The sequence below is a fragment of the Aristolochia californica genome, unplaced genomic scaffold, assembly GCF_029961685.1.
Source record: "Aristolochia californica isolate CCGP_79_NKW_82.1479 unplaced genomic scaffold, dmAriCali1.0.hap1 SCAF_2, whole genome shotgun sequence".
NCBI lineage: Eukaryota > Viridiplantae > Streptophyta > Magnoliopsida > Piperales > Aristolochiaceae > Aristolochia > Aristolochia californica.
In genome coordinates, this window is record NW_027181881.1 from 41,228,587 (window position 1) to 41,244,107 (window position 15,521).

A 15,521-nucleotide genomic window follows, 5' to 3' on the forward strand; every position below is an offset into this window, starting at 1 on the left:
TCTTTGTATGTTCATATTTCTTTGTTATTTTTCAGTTTTAAAAAAACCTAAACCCCATAAATTACTAAAGTCAGTATCAACAAAACTGACTTTAAAGATGGTGTCACAAAACTGATTTTAAACTTAGTATTAGGAAAAATGACTTTCAAGCCAGTATCCATCCACAAACCCGTTTATAGAGTTGGTATTCCATATACCAAGTTTTAGAAAAAAAATCCTTCCCAAAATTACTACTTAAAATGGTTAATTCTATCCCTATAGTCGGCATTGGTGATACTGATTTTAAAGTCAGTATCACTGATGCTAACTTTTAAACTAGATATGAAACTCGGTATGCCAAGTAATTTCATAATGAAGTTGGTATCTTGGATATGGAGTTTAAAGTTAGTATCAATGATACCAGCTTCAATGCAAAAATTAAAAAATGTGATGGGGATTACACCACATCACTGATTTAGTGCCATAGTGGTTGTTGATCGATGAAGTGGTGTGTTGACCATCAATTTTGTAAATAACTTTGGTGGACCATTAGTCAACCAAAATTGACAAAAATCTCGCTAATTGTAATAAAAGGCCTATAAATATGCATTTTGGGAGGATACTCCATTATGAGTTTCAATAAACTACTTTGAGGCAACCCTTCAAAGGAAAGTCTAATTTCAAAAACCAAGCTTGAAATTAATTGTTGAACTCAATTAAATAATTTTAGAAAAAACAAACACAAGTTTAGCAACAAATTGCCAAGCACAATTATAAGATATTAGAATAAAGAATCAAATGTACTTAGTTCTTCCCAAAATTTGAGGATAAGCCTTCTATATTTGAAATCAAATACCACAAATCGGTTTGAAAGTGAGGATACACTTAAGAATGGTCAATATTCATTCTAGCAATCATTGGTGCATAAAATGGGGCAATAAATCACATAAATAAAGGAGATTTAACATATAAATAACTTGTCATTTTGAGTAGAAAATGACATTTTGACCTCTAATAAAAATTGATCAAAACATTTGTTAATATTTTATGAAAAATACTTAAAATATTTGTTTTAGTTTATTAATCATAATGTTAGATCTCTTACCAAATTTGGAGATGAATTGAAACCAGAAGGAAGGCCTCAAAGTTGAGGTTTGAATTGTTGGATCATAAACTTGATCCATAATCCATAATCCAAGCCCAACTTAAGGAAGCTTCGTGATTAACAGTTGAGCTGGCAAGTTAAGTCAGTAAACTTGTTGTACTGGCAAGAAGCTTGGAGAAGAAGCCAGATAAACAACAATGTGTGTGGCAAAGAATTTGCCATGTAGCAAAGGTTTATGTGTTGATTATTCACCTGTTACATGTATAAATACCTATGTAAGTAAAGTAAAACTATAAGAAAGAAGAAAGAACAAAAAAAAATTCAAAGAGTTAGCCTATTCCTATCCAAGCGTAATTTTTTTAGAAATAGAGAGAAGATCGTCATTTTAATTTTCAACAGTGGTATTAGAGCTGGTCGAAATCTTTGTACTACGCTTCCGCTGCAAGCTGTCGTCGAAAAGATGCATCCGGTGAAGGTTTTCTGAAAAAGTTTTCTGGAAACTGAAAAACAGAGGATGACCAACAGACTCGGTTCCATCTTTGACCCAATTTCTGAAGCAGACCCGGTTCACGAATCCTTTCAGATTCAGAAAAATGATGGTTCCCGAACGGTTCAAACTCGTCCAATTCTCACTCAACCCGCTTCCAACTCGATCGGTTCGGTTCCGTTCAACTCAGTTAGTTGACTCAGGATTCTGGTAGCCCATGACAGCTCTTTGATGTCTTATCGAGTGATTTTGGCGGCGTTGGATTCATCTCGTCAAGAGCTTCGATTTGATAAAGTATAAACTTTAAAAAAAAATCATCAGTGGTATCAGAGCCTTTTTATAAGAATTATAGCCTTTTATAAGAGATGACAAAGGAGATTTGATAGCCAATGTACAAATGTCAAAGAATAGAATGTTTCCTTTAAATATTCAAAACGATATTGCAAAGTGTTTACAGGATTGTTATAAAGACACATCGTGGCTATGGTATCTTCGCTTTGGGTATCTCAATTTTGAAGCATTAAAGCTATTATCCAAGAAAGAAATGGTGAGAAGCTTACTTGGCATTAATTACCCTAATCAAGTGTGTGAAGGGTGTTTTGTAAAACGCCTAGCCAATACAACTCAACAAACCGGTTTGTTAAGTGAGAAAAGCCAAGTACCTAACCCATATCAGTGGACTAGGGGTGGATGGGACCTAACCCAGGTGGATTGGAACCACCTAGCTCTGACACCCACCGTTCCCGTTCCCTACCGCTTTCGCCGGGATTCAAACATAGAACGTGGTGCCCAGTACTGATACCATGTCAAATGCCTAGCCAATACAACTTAACAGACCGATCTGTTAAGTGCGGAAAGCCAAGTACCTAACCCATCAGTGGACCAGGGGTGGACGAAACCTAACCCAAGTGGACCGAAACCACCTAGTTCTGATATGTTTATCAGGGAAGCAATTCAGAAATTTTTTTCCAAAAAAATCAGATTTAAGAGCCAAAAAGTTACTCGAGCTAATCCACACAGATCTATGTGGTCCAATAAAGCCAAAGCTCTTTAGGTAAAAGAAACTATTTTCTTCTCTTTATTGATGATTTTTCAAGGAAAACATGGGTATATTTCTTGAAACAAAAATCAGAAGTTTTTGAAGTCTTCAAGAAATTCAAAACTGCAGTAGAGAAGGAAAGTGGTAGAAAGATTAAAGCCATGAGATCTGATCGAGGAGGAGAATTTACTTCTAGAGAATTTCAAGAATTCTACGAAGTAAATAGAATTCATTGACCAATGACGGTTCCTAGATCCCCCCAACAAAATGGAGTGGCAGAAAGAAAGAATCGAACTATCCTCAATAAAGTTCGGAGTATGCTTAAAATCAATAAATTACCTAAAGAGTTTTGGGCCGAAGCTGTGTCATGTGTAGTTTATTTATCTAACCGATCTCCAACAAGAAGTGTTTTGGAAAAAACACCACAAGAAGCATGGAGTGGAAAAAATCTGACATCTCCCACTTAAGAGTCTTTGGAAGTATAGCCCATGCACATGTACTAGATAAAAGAAGAACCAAGCTTGATAATAAAAGCAAAAGTTTTATCTTCATTGGTTATGATGCAAATTCAAAAGGGTACAAGTTGTACAATCCAGACAATAAGAAGATTATAATCGAGACGTGGTATTTGATGAAGAAGGATTATGGGATTTTGGATCTCATAAAGATGACTTCAATTTCTCCCCTCCATTTGAAGATGAGCCAATATCGATCGAACAACATGGAGAAACCCAACTAGAGCCAACAACTCCTCCTACTTCAACTACACACGAAGATGAGTCACCTTCATCATATTCAAGTGGAAGTCAAAGAATCGCTCCACGGATATGAAGTCTCCGAGAAATATATGAAGAAAATGAACCATCTGGTAATGTCACACCTTTCTATCTTTTTGCTGATTGTGAACCAGTAAGTTTCCAAGAAGCTGCATAAGAGAAAAAGTGGCTAAATGCCATGAATGAAGAAATCAAGGCCATCAAGAAAAACAACACTTGGGAACTCGTTCCACTGCCTAAAGGGCACAAACCCGTTGGTGTTAAATGGGTGTACAAGACAAAGAAAACTGCCAAGGGAGAAATCGAAAAACATAAGGCAAGATTAGATGCAAAAGGATACAGCCAAATAGCCGACATTAACTATGATGAGGTATTTGCTCTTGTTGCCTGTTTAGAAACTATAAGACTAATAATTTCACTTGCAACTAAAAAAAATAGAAATTTCATCAAATGGATGTAAAGTTTGCATTCCTAAATGGAGTCCTCGAAGAAGAAGTTTACATCAAGCAACCTTTAGGTTATAAAGAGAAGGAAAATGAAGACAAAGTTTTGAAGCTAAAGAAAACTCTTTACAGGTTAAAGCAAGCACCAAGAGCATGGAATAGCCGGATTGACAAGTATTTCCAAAAGCACGATTTTACAAAATGTCCATATGAGCATGCCCTCTATATCAAGATAAAAAAGAAAGATATTCTAATTGTGTGCCTATACGTGGATGATTTTATCTTTACAAGTAATAATCCAAACCTATTTGATGACTTCAAGAAGGCAATGGCCAAATAATTTGAGATGACAAATATTGGGCTCATGGCGTATTATCTTGACATCGAAGTTAAGCAACAAGAAGATGAAATTTTTATTTCACAGGAAGGCTATGCAAAAAAAATCCTGAAAAAGTTCAAGATGGAGAATTGCAAGTCAACAAACACACCGATGGAATACAGAATCAAGATGTCCAAGCATGAAGAATGAGAAAATATAGATCCAACATTTTTTAAAAGTTTGGTAGGAACTCTACGCTATCTAACCTGTACAAGGCCGAATATCCTTTATTCAGTTGGATTGATTAGTCGTTACATGGAATCTCCAACAACCACCCATTTCAAAGCTGCAAAGAGAATTTTTCTCTATTTAAAAGGTACTATTGACTTAGGCTTGTTCTATTTAGTTTCTAAGAATTACAAGTTTATTGGATATAGCGATAGCAATTGGAGTGGAGACATAGATAACCGAAGGAGTATTACTGGATTCGTATTTTTCATGGAAAATACTGCCTTCACATGGATGTCAAAGAAACAACATATTGTCACATTGTCCACCTATGAAGCAGAATATATTGTAACTACTTCATGCGTTTGTCATGCAATTTGGCTCAGAAATCTATTGAAACAGATAGGCTTAACACAAAAAAAACCGACTAGAATCTATGTCGACAATAAGTCAGCCATTGCTTTAGCAAAGAATCTAGTATTCCATGATCGAAGCAAGCACATCGATATTCGCTATCACTATATAAGGGAGTGCATTGCAAGAAAGGATGTGCAAGTTGAATATGTGAAGTCACAAGATCAAGCTGCTGATATTTTTACTAAGCCACTGACAAACGAAGGCTTCACAAGATTAAAAAATCTACTTGAAGTTACATGATAAAGTTTAAGAGGGGGTGTTAGATCATAAACTTGATCCATGATCCATAATCCAAGCCCAACTCAAAGAAACTTTGTGATTAACAGTTAAGTTGGCAAGTTAAGTCAGTAAGCACATTGTGCTAGCAAGAAGCTTGGAGAAGAAGCTTGATAAACAACAACGTGTATGGCAAAGAATTTGTTACATGTATAAATACATATGTAAGTAATGTAAATTAATAAGAAAGAAGAAATAAGAAAAAAATAAAATAAAAATTCAGAGAGTTTCTTCCTGTCCGAGCGTAATTTTTTTTAGAAAGAGAGAGAGAGCGTCGCTTTAATTTCCAACTTGGATTTCTTTCTGGCGACAATTGGATGCTGGCCAACAAACTATTTGAGTCTATGTTTTTCTAAGGATATTGAATCAGAGCAGCAATGGCTACACTGGCGATTGTATCAATCGGGAAAAAATAACCTGGGAATTGATGACTAACCTGCCAACTTGGGAGCAAGTGTAGCCTACGCAGAACGCAGAAGAAAAATGGGTCTGGACGCTGTAATTACTGAATTGCAGAATCACAGATACTACTTTACTCCATTTTTATGAAGTCGAGATGAGCGTCAAACAGATTCCAAACTGGCCTTCGAATGGATATAGACAGAGATATCGAAATTGGAAATAACAAAACTAGACGTACTACGCCACAGTAGTCTTTAATGGCGGTCAAGCAGCAGAACCAAAGTATACTTCTCGTCTCTTTCTGATAATAAACATCACGTCCAGACGCAGAGCATAAAATCCCCAAACCTGATTCAGTCAATCAGTCTCAACCGAGTCTTCACGTGCTTCTGGCTTCTGTTGCTCCAAGGATTCAACCCAGAATTTTCAAATTCCATTTCGACATATAATAAACTTACATGCCCTTGGAAAGCACAACGTGATCAAGGAAGGCCAAGATTAAATAACTTCTTTTCTTCTGGTTCACCTTCTATAATTGCCGAGCGCCCCTCCATTTCTCCCTCTCAAGAACAGAAGCTCCTCTTCTTCTTTTGTATCTGATTCTCATGGCTGTCACTGGATTCAGCTTTGAGTTGGAGTCTCCCGTAAATGCTGCCAGAATCTTCAAGGCCGCGGTTCTAGATTCGCAGAGTGTCATGCCCAAGGCCATGCCTCAGGTTGTCTCCTCTGCGTCATTGCTTCAAGGGGACGGCGGAGTTGGAAGTGTCAAGCAGTTCAAGTTTACTGAAAGTTAGCTTCCTCCATAATCTTATTTTGCTTACTGTTGAGTTCCCAGAAGCTTCATTCTGTTCAGTAACGATTTATTATTTACTTTCCATTGACGTTTGGATCTTCTTTGGCGTTGCAGTTGTTCCTCTCAGCCATGTCAACCAACGAATCGATGTTCTTGACGAGACAAACCTGGAGTACAAGTACACAGTAACTGAAGGCTCATACCTTGGAACAAAAGTAACCTCGGCACTTTATCACATAAAGATTGAACCGTCCGCCGGAGGGAGTATTTGCAAGGCATCTGCAGAGTACGAGACGACGGAGGAGGTCGAATTGACGGAAGAGGAAATCAACATAGGGAAGGATGGACTTCTGGGGACGATCAAAGCAGTTGAAGCCTTCCTCCTCGCCAATCCTGATGCCTACGCGTGATATTTCTTTTTCTGAATTAGAGGATAGAGAGCTTTTCTTGTCTTCCGGTGAACACTTTTTCTCCATCTTCAAAATAAAGTTTGTTTTACGAGGATGGTCAAAGATTCAAAACTAAACCAACTTTTTTATTTCTGAAAGTGTGTTTCTGAACCATTTTGCTGTAATTTGGATCCGTTCATGAGAACTGGAGGCTACATGAGGACGTATTTTAAAGCCTTTCAAGGCTCTTCTGAAGCGATAAAAACAACGTGGCCAATTCCCAAATGTACTTTTGTTTCATTCTGCAGATTGGGTCGTTCATGGGCACTTGGGTCCTCCCCTCTTCGTTTTCCAGTTATTGTAGCAAGGGCAGACCTGCTTGTTCCCGTACGTCCCAGGAGGTACGCATAAGCACTTGCCGCAGCACTTCCCGCAGAAGAACTTGCAGGGCTTCTTGTAGGCGGTTGCCGAGCATCTCTCCGCGCACCTAACCGTGCACTCTGCTCGTAACCAGACAAGATGTTTCAGAATTTTTATTGTTCTCTGAAAGAAATCGTAGAACACTTGCAACTGAATGATGAGGTTGGTAGACTGGAGACAGATTGTGTATCGATCGGCTTATATAAAGAATTTGGGTTTCTCAATCTCTCTTACCTTCGGGACGGAGGCTGCCTTCAGTGGTTCCATGCTGAAAATTAACCAAAAAATGTGAAAAGTGTCATCAGTGAAAGTACTCGAGATCAGGAACTCATTCTGCGAACGCTAACATGAAAGAAAATTTCCCAGGGCTCACGTATATCACCATGGGAAAGGTGGCCGGCTGTGGAGCAGGAGTCTCCGGATAAGCTCCATCCCCCTGCGGAAGAACAGCATGATTTGTTTTAAAAATCACTTGGTGGCCTATTAAAAAAGAGAATGAATGTGGAATCTGCACTCACCATGCTTTCTTTCGTCAAAACGAGAAGCATGGCCAAAAAGAAGACTGCAACGGTTGGTTTCCTTGCCATTGTTAGACCTGAAGCTGTAGAGTGAGGATCCATGGCGGAAGTTCGGAGTATTTATAGGCAGTTGGTTTTGGTTGTTTTTCCTCAGCTTCTGGCCTCGTTCTCCTCCCAACGATCACCCACAGCTTGAATTTAGAGGCAACATTTCGATTGAAAATCTGGAATATGGCTATCCTTGACGAACATTTCCGTCATTGCAGAGCTAAATTTATTCAGATAAATCAAAGAGGAATTTCACGGTTGCAGAAAAGTTTCTCCTCTACCTCATCCATGTGCAGTTTGGGATCTCTCATGTGACTTCACATGCTCTCTACTTACAGAGGGCTCGACAAAAAAACCGAGCCCAACTGCAGCTGATTGAAGCCTCGCCATAGAATTCATCCCTTCATTTTGTTTCCTTCTATCTCGTGAACTCTTTAGTTCCTCCGTGAGAGGGGTTGTCCCTGCCGTGGCTCTGATTCCTGTTTGTCTCAGTTTACTCATCACTGTGCTCGCCTGTTCTGCTAGGAGCCCGTGATTGTTTTTTGTTTGTAGCTTCTTGTGATGTTTCTGCTGGAATATCACCCAAAGTTTCTATTTGATCTTCTTAAACACTAGTGGTTGTTTGACAAAAGTTTAAAGAGTGTTGTGGAAATAAATAATCAGTCTAATTAATGGGAAAGACTCACAAAAGTTTTAGGAAAATAAGAAAAAAGTAAGCAATGTGTAAAAGTGGTAATGTGGATTGACTTTGTTGCCACTACAACAAATTCAACAACACTCATGAGTCACCTTCTATAATGTGATATGATTGCACAGTATAAAGTACACTTTCAAATGCTTCTTCTAAGTGCACTTCTAAGTGGTTCTTAGTGAGATCACCTCATTTGCAGCTTTGTTTTCTTGAATCAAAGATTGACACCATCAATAATGTCTTCTGTTAACCGGGTGGCTTGATTTCATTAAGCCCGGTTTGTGACGCATCGACCTGACCACCTGCCGGTTCGTCCCCGACCCGGTTTACTTAATCGGGAGTTTCATTTCGGGACCGGAGTCGAGACATTTGGGATTTGGGGATTTCTTTCGGGAGATAGGGTTTCGTCGAGGTGGAGAAATCCATTTTCATTTTGTATATGCTTGGAGCCACAAATCTCTTCCTTTGCTCCTGATTTAGTGAATCGTCTTCTCTACCCGTGGAGTAGGCTGTTCCCGTACCATGTAAACTTTGTACCTCTTTTTTGTGGGATTTATTTACTATTTCTGCACATATTTCGGTTTCTCGTGTTTTAGATACTTCATATTGTGATAATCTCTTGATATATGCTCGGATTATAGTCTTTGTTTCAACATCTTCAAATCACAAACTTGTTTCCTTCTTAAAGGTAGTAAAGTATAAAAACCAAGAGTATTTTAACCGTTTAAATAGTGTAGTCTATGTTACCAAGGGCTGGCAAAATATTTTACGTTATGCTCTTTCGAGTTATACTACTGTTAGGTACTATCTTAGTTAGTAGAAACATTATGTTTTCATAAGGGTGTAGATTTAATTCAAGTGTAAGCAAAATATAAAGTGAATTTATATAATCTATACGGGTAATATGCTCACTAAATTTAATGAACCCTTATTTATGTTTTTCTTCTTCTTTTCTTTTCTTTTCTTTTTTCCTTTGAGAATCCTTATTCCCATGGTCGAGTACTATTTTCCCTCTCCATTAGTGATTTTAGAAGGCTTGTAATAGATTCGACTTATTAAAGCAATCCTAGAGGACGAGTTGAATCATTTGATGAGTGTTTTCCTTATCCATGTTCTATTGTTGACAAAGTAAAAAAGGATTAAATGAAATTTTATTTGGGCATAATTTGAAAAGAAATGAATGCACAGTGTGTATGGGCAAAGTAAATGTATGTTCATGGAACAAGTTGATGTAGCTTTCAAAATGAATTTTTTATAGCTAAAAAGTCGCTACATATCAACACACTCTACAACCCAAGTGTTGATCAGAAAAATATTTGATGGGTGGTGAGTTTTGTGAAACACAATAATACTGACATGGAAAATAATTTGAAAATAAAATTTTTTTACTGGAGAGTATTCATAGAACTATTATAAATATATTCATTATGGTTTGTACTATGGATTCTAGGAAAACATAGTTTAAGTTGTGAAAATAGAGATTTTGAAGGCCCTCTAAATTTGACAACAAATGTATTAACAACAATTAGTAGTCATCCATCACAATGGAACAAAATTTACATTTAGAAGCTTTGGCCTTCGAATGTTACTTATGTTGGGTGGGTCCCTCTATGTGGGAACCACCATGCGCCATTTAAATGATTAGTGCATCGATCATCTCATGCAACAACCATTTGACTTAAGTAAAAAGAAAGAAATGTGAGAATCAGAAGGGCAACATGAAAAATAGAAAGAAAGAGATAAAAGAACATAAACCAGAGAGAGAAAAAGAAGAATGACAAATAGGAAAAGGGAACTCTTGACAAAGGCCACATCTCCTTCATATCTTGACAAAAGGAACTCTTGAGAAATTGTATTTTCAGTTTCTTTTCTCTTTTGATCAATAAGACGCCAAACAATTTGCTTAATAATGTTCTTCTTGTGCAAGTCTTCATCTTTAATTGCATAAGATAGCAAGTGCATAGATAGTGAATTGACTTGAAGACATCCCTTGTACTCAATAACCAATTTCCCATTTGTGGGAATATTTGACCTTTTCACAATTGTACTCCTAGCTTCCATCTATTCATCCTCTCTTTCCAAGATTAAAGATTTTGGGATCAAGGAGAGAAGAGATGTTAATTACCTCAATGACCATAATTTTCAAATTTACTTAAAAGGAAGAGATGTGATTGCTTATGTTATTGTCTTCATTATCACAGGGGATCTTTGCTACTCAACCTGAATACCAAAATATTTGTGTACACTTTCTTTGAGACTAGTTAGGCCATGTGAGAAAATACCTCGAGGGTGGTGGTGCGGGGTGTGGGCTTGATATGTTCTTTTCTTTTTATGTGAAGTTATATTTGCAATGTGATTTTAAGTAAGGTTCAATGCAAACATGATCAATCACCATTATACACTTGATTTATAGTGGTTGATAAACCAAATTCAGGTTGTTACATCCACTCCCAAAGTGTTTGTACTTTAAAGTTGAATCCATTGTATCACAAGCCAAATGACACCCACATGAAGAAGGCCACAAAGGGACTTACAACAGCTTAACGACTACATAAAAAATTAAAAGAATGCTCATTCATGGACTTACATTATAGCACACTAGGATACACAACCTTGAACTCGTAAAGGAATTGTCACAACTCAATTAGGCCACTCAAGCCTCGACACACAATTATGGGATTTGTAGCTTCTTAACTATAGCCATAAAGGCTTTCCAAGCAAGGTGAGTAAATTTTTTTTATCTTTCCTACACAATACTTGACTAAGTACATAACCAAGGGTTACTTAATGCCTCTAAAGTAGGTTGATATTACAATCCAAAAAATTAAACAAACTCCTATATACCCCCGAACTGATAAGCAATTCAAGGTATGCAAATTTAGGTATTTTAAAGTCATAGTACAGTTTTCTAGCCCTAATGAAGAGTTCAAAGTATAAGTTTAATTTGTAAACAACCCCAAAACAAATATTCATTTTATACAATAGCAACCCAAAATAAGTTTTTGAACTACACTAATGATTTTAAAATCCAAGACACATTTCAGCTTGAAAATCACTCAAGTACTCTTATAGATTTCAAAATAAGAGTTCTATGACACGGGTTTCACTCAAGTAGTTCAATTAAATAGATAATATGAAATCTAAACTCGAGAGTAATAACTGGTGATTGCAAATGATTTTACAAGTTAGGAACATCAACTCCAATACAATCTAAAAGCTAAAACAACCTAAAAACGAGAGTTTTATGTTACTTAATATATACAAACTAGTTTAATCGTCATACTCAAACAAACTTGCTAGATATATATGATTTGTCAATCACTATGATTAGTTCTAGCATGAATCTAAACTAAAATATATAAAAAAAATTAAAATAAAAACTCATATACACTTAGCTTTTAGATAACTAGTGGATTGAGCTTGTGAACCCCAAATTGACCTGCCAAGATGATTTCAAAACATGAAATGCTTAGAAAATGGTCTTGTTCATTGTGATAATCTAATCTCATGAAATGATCTAGAAAATTGTTTTAAAAAGGAATCTCTAACGTTCTAAAATAGAGTTGTTAGGTTTACAATGGGATAATTTTATCCTTTTGTAAATTTGTCAAATATTTGATTTAAAATCATGAAAAATACTTAAAAATGTGTTGCTCAAGATGCTGACCACACAAGTAGGTCATTTTCATTTTTTGGAGACAAACAATCCAAATTGTAGCAGAAAACCACTTCTTCCAATGTGGAAAAAATTGCATGAACAAAAAAGGTTTTTTTTTTCAAACAAATTTTGCTCCAGTTGCATTTAGTTTTAGAATTTTGTTTGACATAAATATTTGTTTAAATATTTTAGCTTCATAAGTTTTTTTGCTATTATAATTTATTCAAACAAAAATGTTGTTAAGGCAAATTTTCTCTAGAAATTTATTCTTGCCATAAAAGGTTCGAGCAAGAAAATATTTAGTTCGAGCAAACTTATTCTTGACCACATTGGGCATTCAAATGTTGTCTTCTAGGTCTCTTTTTACAACATTTTTCTTCCTTTATCCGAATACTCCACTTAAATGCTCTAAGTTTGCGAGACATAAAAATGATTTTAAACTCATCCAAACTTTAGTCAGGATACATAGTTAGTACTAAATATTTGTTATCCTCAAAACTTGGTGGCAAGAGTATAATGAGACAATCATCCTTCGAACAACTTTCGGCCACATATCTTAGTGATACGAAGTAGTGATTACCAAGATGATAAAAATAACCTAGGCCAAGTATGAGAAATACAAAGGCAACTAACAAAACCTTTAGTAAAACAAGATTGACACACCAACAACTGGCAAATAACTTAAAACCACAGTGCAAACAACAAGAATCATGTACTCAATATTACTCACTAGTTCATGCACATACAATAACAACATCAAGCTTAGGTTAATGAGATGTTGCATGGTAGACAAAATTCTCAAGAAGAGATATACCAAGGCTTAGGCATATGACATCAAAGATAGAAAGCAGATGTTGTTTGAGATGAGTTTCTAGTTTGTCCATTTAACCGGTGACTATGGCTTGGTGAGTAAATATTTCAAAGGAGGATCAGTTTATAACTGAATAACGCTCACCTTCCGGATAACGTCTCTCATGAATAAATTAAGTTGCAGAGTTTTAATTAAATCCAAGAGGTGGGTGAAAAGTAAATTGGACACGCCTTTCGTTGGCGACTATCTTATTGTTAGCAGCAAAACCACCAATTTCTGCATTTCGTTTGCCTTCCGCCTTCTCTACTGCTCCTTCCACCCTCTGTGCATCCCCCCACCATTCGCGTGCTGCAGCCTGTTTTATCCTTCATAAAAAGGTTTTTTTTTTACTGCTTACCATCTTACGCCTCTTACGCCATGGAGCTAGTGGGCAGAGCCGTGAAGAAGGCCTTCGAAGGCTATGGGATCTTCTCCGGTTTTGTCCGATCATATGATCCGGAGTCGGGTTTTTATAAAATCGTCTATGAGGATGGGGATGCGGAGGAAATGGAGCATGAGGAGCTAGCACTACTTCTGGGCGGACGCATTGAAAATTGTAACCAGGACGTTGTACGGGAAAAAAAACGAGGTCGGAAGCCAAAGAAACGGCGCCGAATTGGGGAAACGTTGGAGGATTTTGAATTTTCTGATACCTTTGTTGATAGTCACATCGAATATTGTGATTTCGGAGAAACGTGGGTGAACAAGGGTGATTTTGATCTCACCTTAGATGGAAATGTTTCCATTGGCGTTGTTGATGGCACACTTATGGATGAGTTAAGCGTTCGGTCTTGTGATGTAAATTTGAAAAATGAGTCTCGCGCTGTCGTTGAAGAAATCATTTTGAAAGATCCTAGTTCTGATCTGAGTTTGGACGGAAATGGTTCTGTTAGGGTTATTGAACAGCCTGAAAATAATTGCCATGGTTTTCAAGTCAATTTGGGCAAAACTTCTTCTGTTGCAGTAATGGTAGAAAGCCAAACTGAGGGAGTCAGTATTTCTAGACAATTGGGGAAAAAAGATGTTATTGGGATTCTTGAAGAAAAACAGTTTGAGGATACTACTTTCGGTAACAACTTTAGGGAACATAGTGGAGATGGTTTCAGTGAATTTATTGAAGAATCATATAGTAAAGTTTGTGATACTGATACAAGTGAGAAGAAAAACACTCCTCTTGTGGTCATTGAAAAAGCTGAACTAAGTAGTGACTTTGGTGAACTTATGCAAGAAAATGTGCTATGCATGCAAGGAGAAGCTGTGGATGAGGAAAATCAAGAGGAAAGCAGTTCATTAGAAATCGACTTGAAGGAAGTTGCATCTCCTTTCGGACATATGGAGACTCCAAAAACAGAAAATGGTTCTGTTACCCTTTATACGGAAGCACAGGAATGGAATAAGAGAATAAGACTATCTGAGCAACTAGACCCGATACCACAAACACCATTGAGAAGGAGCACTCGCAGAGTCACTGCAAAGACGACCGATTCTCTCAATAACACATTGGCAACAGATGGATCTCCTACAGTTATTCCTAAGTCAGATGAGAAATTTTTTAGTTTGGATCAAGGAGTATCCGAGGAAAGGACTCTTTCTCTAAATCTGGCATTACCTTCTTCATCTAACGATCTAAATATAGATGAGCTTCCTGTATTGGATCTTTTCTCTGTTTACAGCTGTTTGAGATCTTTCAGCACTTTGTTGTTTTTGAGCCCCTTTAGTTTGAACGCTTTTATAGCTGCTCTCAGGTGTTCGATACCTAACTCTCTAATGGATTCCATTCATTTGTCTATTTTACAAGTCTTGAAGCTGCATTTGGAGTTTCTTTCTGGTGAGGGCTTCCAATCTGCTTCTGTTTGCCTGAGGTAACCACTTTTTTTTATCATGGTTTTAATAAAAGTGCTTGGCTCTCTTGGTATTGAACTTAATTTTTGCTTTTTGTTCATAATATATATTTCTTTTGTGCATAGGAACCTTAACTGGACTTTCCTGGACTCAATAACTTGGCCTATTTACCTAGTCGAGTATCTTATGATTTGTCCATCAGGATTTGAAATGAACCTTGAGTCTTCTCATCTAAAGCTGTTGAATGGGGATTACTATAAACAGTCAGCCCAGGTGAAGCTTGAGATTCTTAGGTGTTTATGTGATGATATAATTGGAACAGAAGTGATCAGGTCAGAGCTAGTTAGAAGAGATTCAGCGACCCAGGTTGACACAATGGATGTAGATGGGGTTGGGGACAGTCACTTCAGAAGAAAAGACTTTGTGGATGATTTTGGAAGTTCTGGTTTGATGGATGAGGTTGCTGAAGAAGTGGACCCCAATAATGATGAGTGCTGCCTCTGTAAGATGGACGGGAGCTTAATATGCTGTGATGGATGTCCTGCTGCTTATCATTTAAGGTGTGTTGGGATGGCTAAAGTTCTTTTGCCAGAGGGTGATTGGTATTGCCTCGAGTGTGAGATGAAGAAGCATGATGGGTGGATGAAGACTCTGAATCCTGTTCGTGGGGCTGACCTGTTGGGAATCGATCCTTATGGGAGAGCTTATTTTGGTAGCTTTGGATATCTTCTGGTGTAAGTCCATTTTCCTTTTTATTTTTTTATTTTTGTTCTCATTTGTTATCTATTGATTTTTCATTGTTTACTCTTGAAATTTTTTCTTGAAGCTTTTCACATATTTT

At 37.0% G+C, this 15,521-nt stretch overlaps 3 protein-coding genes across 5 annotated transcripts in view; 2 read left to right on the forward strand and 1 right to left on the reverse strand.

The window, feature by feature from the left end:
• The first annotated feature begins 6,076 nt into the window (after positions 1–6,076).
• On the forward strand, positions 6,077–6,674 carry LOC137955949 (major strawberry allergen Fra a 1-3-like). The gene is made up of 2 exons (XM_068803185.1): positions 6,077–6,260; positions 6,379–6,674. The coding sequence occupies exons 1-2, from the start codon at positions 6,077–6,079 to the stop codon at positions 6,672–6,674; spliced, it is 480 nt and encodes a 159-aa protein (XP_068659286.1).
• Positions 6,675–6,706: 32 nt separating this feature from the next.
• LOC137955950 (gibberellin-regulated protein 5-like) lies at positions 6,707–7,919 on the reverse strand. Its single transcript, XM_068803186.1, has 4 exons — positions 7,592–7,919; positions 7,456–7,509; positions 7,308–7,341; positions 6,707–7,153 (listed from the first exon to the last, which is right to left on the reverse strand). Exons 1-4 carry the CDS (start codon positions 7,691–7,693, stop codon positions 6,972–6,974), a joined length of 372 nt encoding a protein of 123 aa, XP_068659287.1. The 5' UTR covers positions 7,694–7,919; the 3' UTR covers positions 6,707–6,971.
• A 5,231-nt stretch (positions 7,920–13,150) lies between these two features.
• LOC137956772 (DDT domain-containing protein PTM-like) overlaps positions 13,151–15,521 on the forward strand; it is a 39,578-nt gene continuing 37,207 nt past the window's right edge. For all 3 annotated transcript variants that reach the window (XR_011113266.1, XR_011113267.1, XM_068804393.1), the window contains exons 1-2: positions 13,151–14,700; positions 14,806–15,414. Coding sequence is in view for 1 of the 3 variants with exons in the window: in XM_068804393.1 (XP_068660494.1) it covers positions 13,217–14,700; positions 14,806–15,414 (2,093 nt within the window). In the remaining 2 variants the exon portion in view is untranslated. The remainder of the gene's footprint in view (positions 14,701–14,805; positions 15,415–15,521) is intronic.

Excerpts from the sequence above, each read along its gene's own strand:
- LOC137955949 (XM_068803185.1), top strand. The coding sequence starts at position 6,077 with ATGGCTGTCACTGGATTCAGCTTTGAGTTGGAGTCTCCCGTAAATGCT. Across the intron at positions 6,261-6,378 it reads GCAGTTCAAGTTTACTGAAA|TTGTTCCTCTCAGCCATGTC; the intron begins GTTAGCTTCCTC and ends TTGGCGTTGCAG.
- LOC137955950 (XM_068803186.1), bottom strand. The coding sequence starts at position 7,693 with ATGGATCCTCACTCTACAGCTTCAGGTCTAACAATGGCAAGGAAACCA. Across the intron at positions 7,510-7,591 it reads TTTTGACGAAAGAAAGCATG|GGGGATGGAGCTTATCCGGA; the intron begins GTGAGTGCAGAT and ends GTTCTTCCGCAG. Across the intron at positions 7,342-7,455 it reads AGCCGGCCACCTTTCCCATG|CATGGAACCACTGAAGGCAG; the intron begins GTGATATACGTG and ends GTTAATTTTCAG.